At 45.7% G+C, this 16,478-nt stretch overlaps 1 protein-coding gene across 3 annotated transcripts in view; it reads left to right on the forward strand.

Moving 5' to 3' along the window:
- ACACB (acetyl-CoA carboxylase beta) overlaps positions 1–13,331 on the forward strand; it is a 185,135-nt gene extending 171,804 nt beyond the window's left edge. For all 3 annotated transcript variants that reach the window (XM_044275356.1, XM_044275357.1, XM_044275358.1), the window contains 12 exons: positions 467–577; positions 774–917; positions 1,194–1,314; positions 1,398–1,494; positions 1,596–1,692; positions 1,865–2,000; positions 7,646–7,823; positions 8,836–8,948; positions 9,027–9,181; positions 9,394–9,564; positions 11,010–11,146; positions 11,692–13,331. In XM_044275356.1, coding sequence (XP_044131291.1) covers positions 467–577; positions 774–917; positions 1,194–1,314; positions 1,398–1,494; positions 1,596–1,692; positions 1,865–2,000; positions 7,646–7,823; positions 8,836–8,948; positions 9,027–9,181; positions 9,394–9,564; positions 11,010–11,146; positions 11,692–11,818 — 1,587 coding nt within the window. In that variant the 3' untranslated portion in view covers positions 11,819–13,331. The remainder of the gene's footprint in view (positions 1–466; positions 578–773; positions 918–1,193; positions 1,315–1,397; positions 1,495–1,595; positions 1,693–1,864; positions 2,001–7,645; positions 7,824–8,835; positions 8,949–9,026; positions 9,182–9,393; positions 9,565–11,009; positions 11,147–11,691) is intronic.
- The last annotated feature ends 3,147 nt before the right edge of the window (positions 13,332–16,478 follow it).

Here is a 16,478-nt window from a genome sequence, read left to right on the forward strand (position 1 = left end):
CAAAAAAGCAGAGACGCCTTGCTTCCCATAAACAGTGATAGCCTATTTTCTATAAAGCGATGACACAATACAGACACACAGTGTTAGCATCTACGCGTTACGGACATTAAAATGTGACCCTCACTCACTCTTGACATGAGAAAGGGTCACATTTTAAGATCAGAAACGCGTACTCGCTAATGCTGTGTGTCTGTACTGTGTCATTGGATATTTTATCGCTTTAAAGAATATAGGCTATCACTGTTTATGGGAAGTAGAGTGTCTCTCCTTGTTTTGGATTAGTGAGTGCCTTGTATTTACTTTCTCTACATGATAAGCGCCATTTATTGAAGTGAGACAACCCCTTTAAGCAAGGCTAAATGTGTGGTTTGCGCATCTCTGATCAGATTATCAGATCTGTTAATGCACAGACGTTATTGACTCCTGGTTAAAATACTCGGCATTCACATTCTCTGCTTTGCTTAAGGTCACATGTCGTGCAATTGGGATTGGAGCCTACTTGGTGAGACTGGGTCAGCGTGTTATACAAGTAGAGAATTCCCATATTATTTTGACTGGTGCAGGTGCCCTGAACAAGGTAAGCCAATGATGTATTTCCTGAGTAGTTATTGTGATGCATTTTCTAGCTGTCATTTTAACAAGTAATACTATTTCCACTTATTGTAATACCTCCCTGTATAATGATTTTCAGAAAGCTACTCTTATATTATTATCTCCTTCAAAAAAAGGATAATGTTTAAGAATATTTCTCATGGAACACATTTATGTTTTAGGTTCTTGGTCGTGAAGTGTATACCTCTAATAACCAGTTGGGAGGAGTGCAGATTATGTGTAATAACGGGGTGTCTCACACTATGGTCCCTGATGATTTTGAGGGAGTATATACCATTCTTCAGTGGCTCTCCTATATGCCGAAGGTAAGACACTTCACCGTGAGTTGCCAATTCACTTCAGATATCCAGTGACTGATTTTCAGTTCCATCATATACTATGTATACTTGCTGTTGTCTTTCGGAGGACTACTGCTCTAGAAGGCAATTTTTAATGAATTTTGGATTAAAAAAAGAAGTTTTCACTAATGGTTTTAGGTTTACTTACATACTGTTCAAAATAATGCTTCTATTTCAGTTTAAAAAAAAAGAAAATGATAATAATACTTTTACTTACATATATGTGTTTACTTATATCTGAAGGACAAACAGAGCTCCGTCCCTATCATCTCACCTTCTGACCCAATTGACCGTCATATTGAGTTTATGCCAACGAAGGCTCCTTATGATCCCCGCTGGATGCTTGCTGGAAGACCTCATCCTAGTATGTCCACAGGCTATATCTCCCTCTTAGTCATAATTTGTGATCGGTTTTGCTGTTAAAACAACTCCTTTATATCTCTCTAGGTGTCAAAGGGACATGGCAGAGTGGTTTCTTTGATCATGGTAGCTTTAAGGAGATCATGTATCGCTGGGCACAGACTGTAGTTGTAGGACGCGCAAGGTATGACAACAGAGGCAGTGCTACCATTGGACATTTGTCAGAATTAATAGTATAGTTGCGTGGTTTTGCAGGTGACATGACATGTATGATTTGACTTTTAGATTGGGAGGAATACCCGTGGGGGTTATTGCTGTGGAAACCCGAACTGTAGAGATGGCAATACCAGCTGATCCAGCAAACCTAGAATCTGAAGCTAAGGTGCTTTCTGTCATCTTTGTGATCTCTGTTTATAAGGCCATAAAGTGAATGCTTGCCACTGCATAAGTCCTCTTATATATTTACCTATTATTGTATGTTTTCCTTATTTTAAGCTAAGGTGCAGTAATAGCTAAAACAAGGAGTCTTATGGTGGCTTGGTTTTGTTTTTCAGATAATCCAGCAGGCTGGACAAGTATGGTTCCCAGATTCAGCATTTAAAACTGCTCAGGCTGTAAGAGATTTCAACCGTGAGGGCCTGCCCTTAATCATCTTTGCCAACTGGAGGGGATTCTCTGGTGGTATGAAGGGTAAGTGGGAAACACTGTAATTACAGCAACTGTATATTTACCTAATATGCTGATCTATCTGGAATGTGAATCTGAACATGGGAAACTATTACTAGTACTGTAAACTATCCATAGTGTAATTATGTTTCTCATCCGTATCATTGGCGGACACTAAGCACAACAAAGTGAGCTCCTCCCCTTCAGCTATACCCTTCCTTAAAGGTCTAAGCTAAATCAGTTTTTATCTTAGTGGCTGTGGAGGCCGCCGTACTAAAGGCTTGTGGTTTCAGATCTTGATTAGGGCCAGGAAGCCATCTTCTTCCCGAGTCTTCCATCAGACCTGGAAGTCCTATTTTAGGTGGTGTGAGCAGCATCAGCTGTCTCCTGTGTGGTTTTCTTTACCGTGACTCTCGTCTTTCCTGCAGTCGGGCATGGACTTGGGCTGGCTCTCAATTCCATCAAAGGGCAAGTTTCGTCCCTCTCTATTCTTTTTCAGCGGAATTTGACTTCCATTTCGGTGGTTTGGACTTTTCTGCAGTGGGTGGCGCATGTTGCTCTTTTCGTCCTCCGTGGGATCTTAATTTAGTGCTTAACGCCCTTCAGTCCTCGCCATTTGAGCCTTTGCAGCAGGTGTCTCTTCGGTACCTTTCTTACAAGGTGGCATTCTTGGTGGCGATCACTTCGATCCGAAGGGTTTTAGAGCTAGCAGCTCTGTCTTGTCGGTCGCCGTTCCTGATTCTTCATCAAGATAAGGTTGTCCTTCACCCTGTTCAGTCCTTCCTTCCGAAGGTGGTGTCTGCATTCCATCTAAATGAGGAGATCCTCTGGAGCAGGTGCTCCACACTCTGTATTTGGTGCGAGCCATTAGACTCTATCTGTCCCAGACGTCATCTTTCTGTAGGTCGGATTCTCTGTTTGTGATACCAGAGGCGCCTTGGTAGTCTTTGCACACTTTTTCAAAGTTTTATAGAGTGAACACCTTCGCGTCTTCTGACGCTTCTTTGGGGCGTAGAGTTTTGCAGACAGCGGTTCTCTGATTGGCCAGAGGGTTTCTTGTTTTACCCACCCTTGAGGACTGCTCTGGGACGTCCCATGGTCAAGCCTGTGTCCCCAAATGATACGGATGAGAAAACTAGATTTTCTCTTGAATGCATTGGGGGACACAGCACCATGGGGTATATGCACAGCTGACACTGCAGATGCAGGAGCAAACCAGTTTTTTTCTAGTGTTTATAGGAGGCAGACGCAAGCTGCTTTTTTCCTGCAGGTCTTGCTGCTATTTTGTTATTTTATTTTTTCTTCATGTTTTTTTTTCTTCCTTAGGCTTCATTCACACGTCCGTGGTGTGTTACGGACCCGCAAATTGCGGATCCGCAACACACCCGCCCGGCACCCCTATAGAAATGCCTATTCTTGTCCTCAGCTGCGGACAAGAATAGGACATGTTCTATCTTTTGCGGAGCTGCGGACCCCCGCTCCGCAAATGCGGACAGCACACTGTGAATGGGTCCGCACCCGTTCCGCAAAATTGCGGAACGGATGCGGACCCATTTGCGGACGTGTGAATGGAGCCTTATGCAGGATTTTCTCCTGCTGCAGGTGGGTGCTCCATCGTGGGCTGCCACTTTAGTTGCACCGCCTACGGGCGCGTACTTTGGTACCGCTGGTCACCCAGTCCCTATTACTGCCTCCACAGTGGCTTGCCAGCATTCCCACGGGGCCCGTGTAGAGTCTCTCCCCCCACGGGAGGAAGGCTCCATTCATGGGCGGCAGATGCGGCTTCCAAAAAGGCACTGATCTCTCTCTCTCCCTTTTCAGGGTGAAAAGCTGTTTGGAAAACGCTTGGTGGAGCTTATTTCAGAGGCCACAGGCGGAAAAAGCTCCCTCCTCCCCCAGAACCGCCCTCGTCGCCGTCGCCCTCCCTTGGCGGCTTCAAGGTCCAAACATTTTTGCTCCTTTTGGGACTCTTCCTCCCGCTCGGACAAGAAGTCGGGGGGGCCTTCCTTTAAGGCCAGGCCTGCCTGGCCTTCTCGCCCCAGGCCTTCAAAGTCCCAGTCTGCAAAAACATCTGCATGAGGAGTTCTGGCGTGCAAGCATGGATGACGCATGGGTCCTGGAGATCGTCTCCTCCGTTTAGAGGATAGAGTTTTCCACTCTTCCTTCGGGTAAGTTTTTCATGTCGCGTCGTCCCCCCCCCCCGTCCCCCCCCCCAAGTCTCCGGTAAAGGCGGCAGATTTTTTTTCCAGGCCATTCATTCCCTTGAATCTCTCGGAGTGATCGTTCCAGTCCCCGATTCGGAACGCTTCCAGGGATTTTATTCAAATCTTTTTACGGTCTCCAAGAAGGACTGCTCCCTCTGCCCTATCCTGTATCTGAAGGCGCTCAACCACCTTGTTCAGACCCAGCACTTCCGTATGGAGTCGCTCAGGTCGGTGATTGCCTCCCTGGAGGAGGGCAAATTTTTGTCATCCATCAGCATAAAGGACATGGGAGCACGCCATATTCCCATTGCCGTGGCCCATCAGCGGTTCCTTCGTGGTGGGTTTTCTGCATTTCCAGTTTGTGGCTCTGCCCTTCAGCTTAGCATCCGCCCGGGGGTCTTCACGAAGGTCCTGGCCCCTCTTATCGCTCTCCTCCGCACTCGGGGGGTGGCAGTGATTCCCTACCTGGACAACCTGTTGGTGAATGCTCTGTCCCTGGAGGACAACCGGGCAAGCCTCCGTATCACCCTGTCTGTCTTGTCTCAGTTCGGGTGGTTGGTCAACTATCCCAAGTCCTCCTTGGTTCCCCGCCAGAGAATGGATTTCCGGGGCATGACCTTAGACACTCGCCTTTGTCGAGTGTTCCTTCCCCAGGACAAAGTAGTGGGTCTCCGAGATGCAGTGGTTCGCCTTCGCAAGCTGTCCCCTCTACCTCTTCGGATGTGCATGCTGCTTTTGGGCCGGATGGTTGCCTCTTTCGAGGCAATTCCCTTTGCGCAATTCAGCCTCTTCAGCTGGCGATCCTGTCCAGCTGGGACAAGTCCCAGCTGGGCCCTGACAGTCTGGTTCGTCTTTCCCATCTCGTCCGCAAAGACTTGTGCTGGTGGCTTCTACCTCGCACCCTATCGCTGGGCAAGTCCTTTCTTCCCCCTCGTTGGCGGGTGATCTCCACGGATGCCAGCCTGACGGGGTGGGGAGCCGTCTTCGGGTCCCTCGCTGCTCAGGACGATTTTTCTGGCTCTCTCTCATTGGACACACCTTATCTCCAGTCTTCCAGGCCGAATCCAGACAGACAACTCCACTGCGGTGGCGTACCTGAATCATCAGGGGGGCACCAGAAGTGTGAGGGTCATGGAAGAGGCCTCACGCATAATTCGGTGGGCGGAGTTCTTTGTTCCGGTCCTCTCCGCAGTCCACATTCCCAGGGTTGACAATTGGGCAGCAGAATCACTCAGTCGCCAAAGCCCTGACCCAGAGGTGTTTCTTCGACTCTGTCAGCGTTGGGGCACTCTGGACATAGACCTTTTTGCCTCCCATCTCAACCACAAGGTACCGGGTTACTTCGCGAGGTCCCGGGACCCTCAGGCGCTGGCCTCGGATGCTCTGGTCCTTCCTTGGTCCCAGTTGAGTCTCTTGTACCTCTTTCCTCCCAATCCGCTCCTTCCCAGGGTTCTCAAGCGCCTGAAATCAGCCCGGGTTCCGGCGATTCTGGTGGCCCCGGACTGGCCTCGCCGAGCATGGTACACGGATCTTCTGTTCCTACTCGCAAACGCGCCGTGGCATCTCCCTCTACATTCCGACCTCCTTTCCCAAGGTCCGCTACGCTGCGTTTAATGGCAGCTGTTGAGAGGCCCCAGTACTGAGGTTCCGTGGTCTCTCGGAGTCTGTTATCCAGACTATGCTCCATGCACGCAAGCCCCAGTTTTCCAGAATTTATCATCGTACCTGGAAGACTTATTTTTCCTGGTGAGAGGCTGCTCAGTTTCACCCTCTCTACCTTTCTATTCCCAGAGTCTTGTCTTTCCTCCAGGCGGGCTTTGACAAGGGCCTTTGGCTGGCTTCTCTCAAGGGTCCGATTTCGGCCCTATCTGTTCTTTTCCAGAAACCCCTGGCTTCTCGCCGCCAAGTGAGAACCTTTCTGCAGGAGGTCGCTTACCGCGTTCGTCCTCCTGTGGAACCGTGGGACTTAAAAATTGTTCTGGACGCTCTTCAGGCCTCTCCCTTTGAGCCTTTACAGGATATTTCTCTTTCCTTTGTCTCGTTTAAGGTCGCCTTTCTTGTGGCGATTACTTCTATTTGCAGAGTTTCTGAACTTGCTGCGCTCTCTTGCAGATCCCCTTTCTTGGTGTTTCATCAGGATAAGGCGGTTCTGCGTCTGGTCCCTTCTTTTCTCCCTAAGGTGGTATCCTCATTCCACATTAATGAGGAGATTGTCCATCTGTCCTAACCCCTCTCATCCTAGAGAGCGTTCTCCTCACCGTTTGGATGTTGTTAGGGCTCTTCGCCTCTATCTTCGGTTGACTGGGTCCTTCCGTCGGTTGGACTCCCTCTTTGTGGTCCCTGAGGGTCCTGGCAAGGGCCTGCAAGCTTCCAAGGCCACAATTTCCCGTTGGATTAGGTTGGCAGTTAAGGATGCTTATGTTACGAAGCGTCGTGTTCCTCCCTTTCGGTTGACCTCTCATTCCACTAGGGCGGTCGGGGTTCTTGGGCGGTTAGACATAAGGCCTCAGTTTCCCAGGTCTGCAAGGCTGCCACCTGGGCCTCTGTCCATATGTTTTCCACATTTTATCACATCCACTCCTTGGCGTCTGCTGATGCCAGTTTGGGTCACAGGGTTCTGCAAGCAGCCGTGAGTTAGTTGCGTTTCATGGCTGTTTTTCTGCCCTCCCTTGTGGACTGCTTTAGGACGTCCCATGGTGCCGTGTCCCCAATGCATTCAAGAGAGAACTGGATTTTTGTACTCACCGTAAAATCCTTTTCTTGTAGGATGCATTGGGGGACACAGATCCCACCCTCTGTGGCTAGTTTTTTTTGTTGGCCCTCTCTGGTTTAGGACTTGTTGGCTTATAGCTCTGTCTTGTGCTCCTACTGCTTTTCTACCTACTGGTTTGCTCCTGCATCTGCAGTGGGTATAGCCCAGATAGGAGGAGCCAACACTTTTTACTTCTAGTGGCAGCTGGGCATATACCCCATGGTGCTGTGTCCCCCAATGCATTCTACGACAAAAGGACTTTACGGTGAGTACAAAAATCCAGTTTTTGCACTCACCGTAAAATCTGTTTCTCTTCCGTTAATTGGGGGACACAGCTCCCACCCATTCTTTTGTTTTGTTACGGCCCAGGCGGGCCTGTGTAATTCTGGGTTTGTACATAGTGTGTTTGTTTGTCTTGCTTCTCCTACTGCTTTTGTACGAACTGATTTAGCTTAGTCCCTGTACGAATGGTATAGCTGAAGGGGAGAAGCTCACTTTGTTGTGTTTAGTGTCTGCCTCCTAGTGGCCATAGCTATACCCATGGTCAAGCCTGTGTCCTCCAATGAACGGAAGATAAACAGATTTTATGATGAGTGCAAAAATCGAGTTTTATGTTGTTGAACTAGTGACAAGCTTGTAGCACCATAATTCTCACTGCAACTGTTTTCTCTATATTATTTGAAAAACATGTAAGTATATATTGCCTTTTCCAGATATGTATGATCAGGTTCTAAAGTTTGGAGCATACATCTTGGACAGCCTTCGAGAATTCAAGCAGCCTGTTTTGGTATACATTCCACCATATGCTGAGCTAAGAGGAGGATCATGGGTTGTCATTGACCCTACAATCAACCCTCTGTACATGGAGCTTTATGCAGACAAGGAAAGTAGGTGGGTAAACCTTACCATATGTAATGGGGACCCTTATCTGTTAGCCAGGGCAGAGAGCAGCTACCTAGAGCTTTTCTTATTCTATAGAAACCAGTAGGATTTTTGATGACCTGATGAGGGGGACATGTCCAGTCCAGAAACACCTATTTTTTTTTTTGTTTTTTTGTGTAAACAATTTTTTTGTTTTATTTGCTTCTGTTCTTGATGACAGCTCCAGCAAAGGACCGTTTTTTTTTGTTTGTTTTTTTGCTAACCCAAGCTATTGTCCTTCTGACTTTCCTGAAGTTGTCTTCTTCCAGTTGAGGCTAGTACTGTAACATGTCTTGGTAACATGTTTCTAACATTGTTTGGAATGGCTAAACATTTTAAAGGGCATCTGTCAGCAGATTTGTACCTATAAAACTGGTTGACCTGATGTGCACTTTGCAGCTGAAGTCATCTGTTTTGGTCCCATGTTCATATGTGCCCACATTGCTGAGAAAAATTAAGTTTAAATATATGCAAATTAGCCTCTAGGAGCAACAGAGGCGTTGACATTACTCCTAGAGGCTCAGCTCTCTCTGCAACTGCTGCGCCCCCTGCACTTTGATTGACAGGACCAGGCAGTGTAAATGTGTTCAAGCCAGGCCCTCTCAATCAAAATGCAGAGGGAGCGACAGTTGCAGAGAGCTGACCGTCTAGGAGTAACCAACGCCCCTTTTGCTCCTAGAGGCTAATTTGCATATATTAAAACTTCATTTTTCTCAGCAATGCAGGCACATATAACCATGCTGACAGATGCCCTTTAAAGTTTAGGGCATTGAACATGCTCATTATTAGTACCAAATTGTGCTCCCTAGAATAAGTAATACTTTATAATAATTATAAAGGAATGTACAATTATATAAGTAATTTATAAGTAATACACTGGTGTGTCAACTTTCTATTGAAAACATGTTGCCTGCAAGTGTATTTGAGAGTTCTATAATATTGTAATAGTGCATGACTTATCAGCATCTTTTCTGTCTTGTAGAGGTGGTGTCTTGGAAGCAGAGGGCACAGTGGAGATCCGTTTCAGAAGGAAAGACCTCATTAAGACCATGAGGCGGCTAGACCCAATTTATATCCAGATTGTAGAACAGCTTGGTAAATACAGTATCTGAGAGGTTCATCCCTTGTGTACTACATTATGGAAATTTACCACATGTTCTTAACTTTCTTTAGGTACTCCTGAGCTGACAGAGTTGGAGCGTAAGAGCTTAGAAAATAAGTTGAAGGCGAGAGAGGAACAGCTACTTCCCATTTACCACCAGGTTGCTGTGAAGTTTGCAGATCTACACGACACCCCTGGGAGAATGCAAGAGAAAGGAGTCATTACAGTTAAGAACAACATAGTTCTAACTTTTGTTAAATTAAATTATATAGCAGTGTTCTAAAGTTTTTTTACTTAACACTGATGTTTTTTGTGTTTTTGTTGTTTTTAGACATTTTTATTTGGTAACAAAATGATAAGTATACTTTGTACCTAACCTTGTATATCTGTGATAGAATCTGTCGGATTTCAAACATTTCATTCTCTTCTAAACATCAGGATATTCTGGAGTGGAAACAGTCAAGGACTTTCTTGTATTGGAGACTGCGACGCCTCCTCCTGGAGGAAGTGGTGAAGAGTGAGATCCTTCACGCCAATAGTGAGCTCAGCGACATACACATCCAGTCCATGCTTCGCCGCTGGTTTATGGAGACAGAAGGAGCTGTCAAGGTGCCATATTTCTATTCTGAGTGTTGCAGTTAAACTATACCTCCAGTTTTATGGAACTTCCCCTATTTTTTTGTTCCCAGCTTTATTAATTCACCAAATTATGGAAATGTCCTTAAGGACCTCCTTCTCATTGCTTTGTTCAGCCAGACCTTCCTTGCACAGTATAGTTGTTGGGTCTACGATCCCACCTTCTCCCTCTAAGAATCCCTACCCAATGTGCTTTGAGGTGCTGGAAACGGACTCTGATGATTTCACTGTCCGCAGGGAGTGGCCAGTTGCAGGGTCCTCACTCCTGGTTTCACACTGCAAACACAGCTTGAGTTAAGGAGCCTGCTGCTGTCTGAGATTTGCCTATTCTGCAGTGTCTGCATACTTCTACTTTCCTCCCTATGCTTCACACTAGCCAAATGTAGCCTGGATAGTTTGTGGCTATTTGCTGTGCTGCCAAGCAAATTCATGTAATCTCACTCTTGGCAGCCTGGGACCTAAGGGAACTGAAATGGCTTAGTTTTCCCTTAGATGGTGTCGATGAAATAAACTCCAAACATTAGCAGCAATGGATGCTAAAGATTTGCAGTTTTAATGGTGAAAACACATTTTTGCCTATCCACAAAGTAAAAACCAGCACAGGTCTTAAAAGCTGTGACAATCCTTTATTCTTGAGTACAGCAAGCACAAATAAGGCTACTTTCACACTAGCGTTCGTCGGTCCGCTCGTGAGCTCCGTTTGAAGGGGCTCACGAGCGGACCCGAACGCTTCCGTCCAGCCCTGATGCAGTCTGAATGGATGCGGATCCGCTTAGACTGCATCAGTCTGGCGGCGTTCAGCCTCCGCTCCGCTCGCCTCCGCACGGACAGGCGGACAGCTGAACGCTGCTTGCAGCGTTCGGGTGTCCGCCTGGCCGTGCGGAGGCGTGCGGATCCGTCCAGACTTACAATGTAAGTCAATGGGGACGGATCCGTTTGAAGATGCCACAATATGGCTCAGTCTTCAGGCGGATCCGTCCCCCATTGACTTTACATTGAAAGTCTGGACGGATCCGTACGAGGCTATTTTCACACTTAGCTTCTATATGCTAAAATAATGCAGACGGATCCGTTCTGAACGGAGCCTCCGTCTGCATTATTATGATCGGATCCGTTCAGAACGGATCCGATCGAACGCTAGTGTGAAAGTAGCCATAATAATAATTTAGATCCTCATCTGGTTTTGGGTCACAACAATCACTGATGCAGAACACTAACATGTGAATAAGGCCTGAGATGAATTTTGTAAATGACATTATAATTGGAGGTACGCTATAAGACTTAGCTCGGATGCCTTTATGTTAGATGCCGTTTAGGAGCACAAAGCGTTTGCTGTGTAAAGGAGTTAGATTTATTTTTTTGTAAATTAGAGGATCAACAGCTACTGTAAAACAGCGTTTTCTTTTTCTGCTCTCAAGGCATATTTGTGGGACAATAACCAAGTGGTGGTGGAGTGGCTGGAGAAACATCTACAAGAGGAAGACGGTGCAAGATCTGCTATCCGGGAGAACATAAAGTACTTGAAGAGGGACTATGCTATGAAGCATATCCGAGGGTGAGTGTGAGATAAATGCTGTTGCACTGTATCTGGTTGGGGGATCTTCATTACTGCTGCAGTGAGATAATGTAACTTTGTCCAGATTAGGCTATTTTCACACTAGCGGCAGGACGGATCCAACAGGCTGTTCACCCTGTCTGATCCGTCCTGCCGCTATTTTGCCGGACTGCGGCTCCGTCCCCACTGACTATAATGCGGACGGGGGCGGAGCAGCACGGCAGTGCACGGTGAAGGGCCGCCGGACTAAAAGTACTGCATGTCTGACTTTTTAGTCCGGCGGCCTCTCACCGCGAACTGCTGTGCTGCGCCGGAGCTCAACCCCCGTCCCCATTATAGTCAATGGGGACGGAGCGGCGGCACGGCAAAATAGCGTCAGGACGGATCCGACAGGGTGAACAGCCTGTTGGATCTGTCCTGGCGCTACTGTGAAAGTACCCTTATTGAAATGTTTTATGAAGGTTGGGTACCAGAAACTTAGGGTTTATGTTTTTTTTTTCTTTCTAAATAATGGTCTAAATGTTTGTTTCTTTTACCTTCTACAGTCTGGTCCTAGCAAACCCGGAAATTACAATGGACTGTATTGTTCACATGACCCAGCAGATTACACCAGTTCAACGAGCCCAGCTAACAAGACTGTTATCAACTATGGAAAACACGCCTGCCAGCTGACATTAAGTCAGGAAGACATTGCTTGATACCAATAGACACTGTGATTACGCTTAGTATAGACATCCTTCAACTTGCCATCCAGACTGAGCTTGAGAACTGCTACCAAACTTTGCCAATAGGTGCCTTTCAAGAATGTACTTAAAAAGTGCCCAGTGTTACTGTGGGGCACAAGTTACTGAAACCATGGGGGAGATATACTGAGACGGGAGTCACAGGCCTTTTAATAAATTTGGTGCATTTCCAGGCAGTTCATGGAGCTTTGGCCGCACCCCCTTATGCTAACCCCCACCCACTTTTCTTGCCACTTTTAAAAAGTGACAAGACAAGTGAAAAGTCGCAAATTATTGCGCAATTATAATGTGCACCATAATTTGCCACTTTTTTTACACCACAATAACACTTTAGTAAATGTCCCTACATCTGCATTATGCTAAACAGTGTATTTCTTGTCAACTGTCTTATTACTTTTTATGCCCATAGATTTATTACATGTTTGTTTTAAACCTTCGTGACAAAATATGTAAGATGATGCAAATGGTTCACAAGCTGCTATTTTCCATAATGCACTTTGACCCAAATATGTAATTTTATTACCTCTCCTCCCCCCCCCCCTCCAGATCAATCATTCAATACATTCTGGGAGGTAGTAGCAAGCTAATGCATTAGGTGCTGCCACACAGTGCAGTTCTGACATGAATTCAGGATGCAGTTTTCAATTTAGCTGGTATAGAAGCCTCATTAAACCCTGGTCTTCTGCGCTGTGTGCCAGCAACCTTGGGTTAGGGCTACACGTCGACAGAAAGGGTACAACTACATTGCGACGCACCAATGTTGCATGATTATTATTTTTTTTTATAATCGTAGTCAGTGGTGTTGAACTGTGACATACTGTGACACAACGGTCACACAAAAATCCAGTTTGGATGACCTGTTTGCGACTATCGTGTCGCAGTAGCAGCATTTCGCAGTGAATTGAAAACACACAATTGAAAATCATTATAAAAATTGTCTTGCGTCTTTTCAACGACAAGAAGTTGCACGACGCATGTCGTCGTGTAACCCTAGTCTTATTCACACATCAGTGTTTTGGTCAGTGATTTCCACCAATGATTGTGAGTAGTCTGCCTAGATCCTAGATCTGAAGTCAATTATTTCAAAACTTTGTTTGAATGCTATACGGAGATTCGTCTCCGTACAGTATTCAAATTTTTGGGCTCCAGCCAGGCGAAGTGAGTTATCACCAAAGTCTTGCGGGACTTCGGTGAATAACTTTGGAATTTGATTTTTCAACATTAAAACCATTGTAAAACATGTATCCGAAGTCTGTTTTACAATGCTTTTAAAGTTTTAAAAATTTAAATTATTCACCGAAGTATCACTTCGCCTCGCCGGAGCCCATACATTTGAATGCTGTACGGAGACGGGTCTCCGTACAGCATTAAAAGGAAGTTTTGAGCAAATCTAGGATCCGAAGCTTGATTCACTTAGCACTACTTGTGAGCCAAAACCAGGATTGGAGCCCTCACAAACGTAAAGTATAAGGGAAAGATTTCCACCTGTTCCTCATTTTTGACCTGCACCTGGTTTTGGCTCGCAATCGCTGAAGGAAATCACTGACCGAAAACTGATTGTGTGAATAAGGCATAACAATATGTTTTTATACGCACAGTTGTAATCATGTAATGGTTCTTCCTTAATGTTATTATGTGAACCACAAGTATTAAGATCAGGCTGAACAAGGAGAGCGAATAAATAACATCAATATTCTGTTTAATTCTTTGTGTTAACACATTGCAATCTCAGGAATATACTATAACCTTGTGAAACTCTATTGAAAGCCTCATTCTCCACCAGTTGGACTTATATTGTGTATGAATATAAAGACGACTCTAAATAGAAGACACTTTAACTTAGATGGGTCTAGATCTGGGTTTGCAGTATGTGTTTTCTAACATATACCATTGAAGGAAAGACTCTAATGTATTTTCAGCTGACAGATGGTGTGTGACTATATTAAAAGGTTTAGCCATTTTCTGGTTACTGTTGATCAATGTGTTTGGGAGTTGATTATATGGCACTTACGAATGTAACCTTTGTTGAAATTCCAAATTCTATATTTTAGGAGGTATGCCCCGTTGTTTACATAGAGGTCTTGTCCATAAAACGGGTGTTGATGGAGGGTCATGTGACCCAGGCAAATCACCTCCATGTGATGTCTCCTCCATTCATCTATCATCTGTTGGGACTTTAGTGGAGGTGCAGTGTTTGAATGGAGGGGACTGAGTGATGTGTTTGGTCACATGACCCTCCATCAGCGGTAATCTTATAGACACGACCTCTATGCAGACGCCGCTGAAGATTTGCATCTAACAAGGGGGCATGGCACAGAATACCAACAAAGGCTATATTAGTAAGTGTCATGTAGTCATTTTACATACTGACGCATTGGTTGCAAGTAGCCAGAAAGACATTTTAACATGTTACTCATTCTTCACACATATACAATACCATCCTCTAATTGTAGGGTGACTGTACTAAGCTATCTCTGTCAGTGCCATGGATCGGTGGTCACCCATGTAGACTACTCTCCATTCACACAGAGGGCCCACGAAGACCCACGAAGACGATGCATTTATCACCTCTCCTGTGGGATAGAAGATAAATGTTGGTTACTGGGAAACCCCTTTAAATGTGATATGTCATCAAAAATTGTTAAACATATTTACGAATTTATGGTCATTTAGTTTTATTTTCTCAGTCACTATCTGTATATAAAAAATTATGAAATCTAGTAGTTTTTAGTCTGGCCAATAAGCCTAATAATAGACACTTTGGGGGAGATTTATCAAGACCGGCTCTTTCTGTGCTGGTCTTGATATGCCCTGCACTGGCGGATAATGCACTTAACTTATGATGAGGTTCAGACCTTGTCATAAATTAGAGACGTCATCTGGCATTCCATGTGCCTAAACAGAAATCTATGGCAGCTCAGAGCTGCCATAGATTTCTAGCTTCATTTGTGCTACAAAGCTGGCGTAAATTAAAATAAATTTGCAGCTGCTGACCATGCCCCTTTGCCACGTCCACTTTAGGAAACGTGGAGAGGGCGGTGTAAAAACTAGGAGATGCAACAATTTTTTAAAAAAATTGCAAACACAGTTCAACGCTTCCATTTTGGAAGCAGTCACTAGTATGCAGGAGTCGTGGGGAGTTAATTGATGCCGGTACTCTCCTCTCCCTGGTCTTTCCCCAGGCACTGTGCTGTACTGTCCTGACTGCGTACAGCATCAGGACGTAGACTTGACACTGCATGCAGTCAGTTCACAGTACAGCATGGTCCCAGAGAAGATGAGGAAGCGTGACTGCAGGAGAGACCACCGGAGCAGGAGAGGTAAGTGAATTTATTTATTTTATTTCTGATGAGCATCTGATCTGAGGTCTGACATGGGGGGTCTGATCTAATATGGGGGTCTGATCTGAGGTCTGACATGGGCAGCAACAGGTACAATAAAGTGACATCATGTCCGCTGCGCTGAGCACAATAGCCCAGGGATCAGGGAATCCTCATCATTCCCCAGCGCTCTGTTAATCAGCAGTGCAGGCGCGATGAGAGTGTCGACAGTTGAATGGTGAAGCAGGGAACGTACAGCTCCCGGCTTCACCATTGCACTCAACTGTCTTTTCGTCCCTAGCAGAGACAGTTGAGAGTGAGACATGCCACACCCCTCGCGGGACAGCCATCAAACTCCAGGATCTGGGACCCAGGACACCTACCGTACAGCTGTTTGAGAAGGCACCAGCTCTCCTCTGAGCTCTGCAGCTTCTCTCTGCTTTTCCTAGGCCTAGTGACGACACGTTCCTGTGTCACATGGCTGAGGAGCACTGGTGCCCTCTCAAACAGCTGATCAGCAGGGGTCCCAGGTGTCAGACCCCAACTTATCAGTAAAAAAATTATGGGAAAACCCTTATACGTATAAAATTATGCTATTTGTAAAAGGAATGCATAAGAGTGTGTAAACTTGCCGAAGTGTCAGTAAAAACATGCATGTTAGGCTAGTTTTAGCAAGCAACCTATTTTTTTTTTTTTCCAGCTGAATCCCAGCACTAATGCCAGAAACAGGCCAGATCCCCATTGGGTTCAACTATAGTCAATGGCCTCAGACAGGGAAATGTAGTATCCGGTTATGCCATATATGATGAACTCCAGCAGGCTGTTCTTCTGCCGGAACAGCCTGCCAGAAGATTTTAGCTTTAGTGTGAAACTAGCCTTAAAGTGTACCTGAGTTTTCCAAAAAAGGTTTCATGGCTGTGCTTTGCTACTGTAATGGAACAAGTCTTTTTGGGCTTCCCTAATGTCTTCCTCAACCATATTCCTCTCTTCAGCTGCACAGCTAGATGCAGTTCTCTCACAAGCAGGGGGCGTCTCCCTTCTGTGGAATCTGCCAGCACTGTACTTTTGTGATGTCCTTTCCATTACTTCCTTGTGTGTTTGTTTTCAGCTCTGGAGCTCACAGAACAGAGAAGGAGGGAAAAATCACACTTGCAGACACACAGGAGGCTCCTGTTATCTTTGGAAGCAGTGTAGAAGCAGTTCTTTTATCAGGCTCAGGACCTCAGCAAGCTCTGACATTCCCCCACTTTCTGTGTACCATCTTCTGTG

Source organism: Bufo gargarizans, chromosome 1, assembly GCF_014858855.1.
Source record: "Bufo gargarizans isolate SCDJY-AF-19 chromosome 1, ASM1485885v1, whole genome shotgun sequence".
Taxonomy (NCBI): Eukaryota; Metazoa; Chordata; class Amphibia; order Anura; family Bufonidae; genus Bufo; species Bufo gargarizans.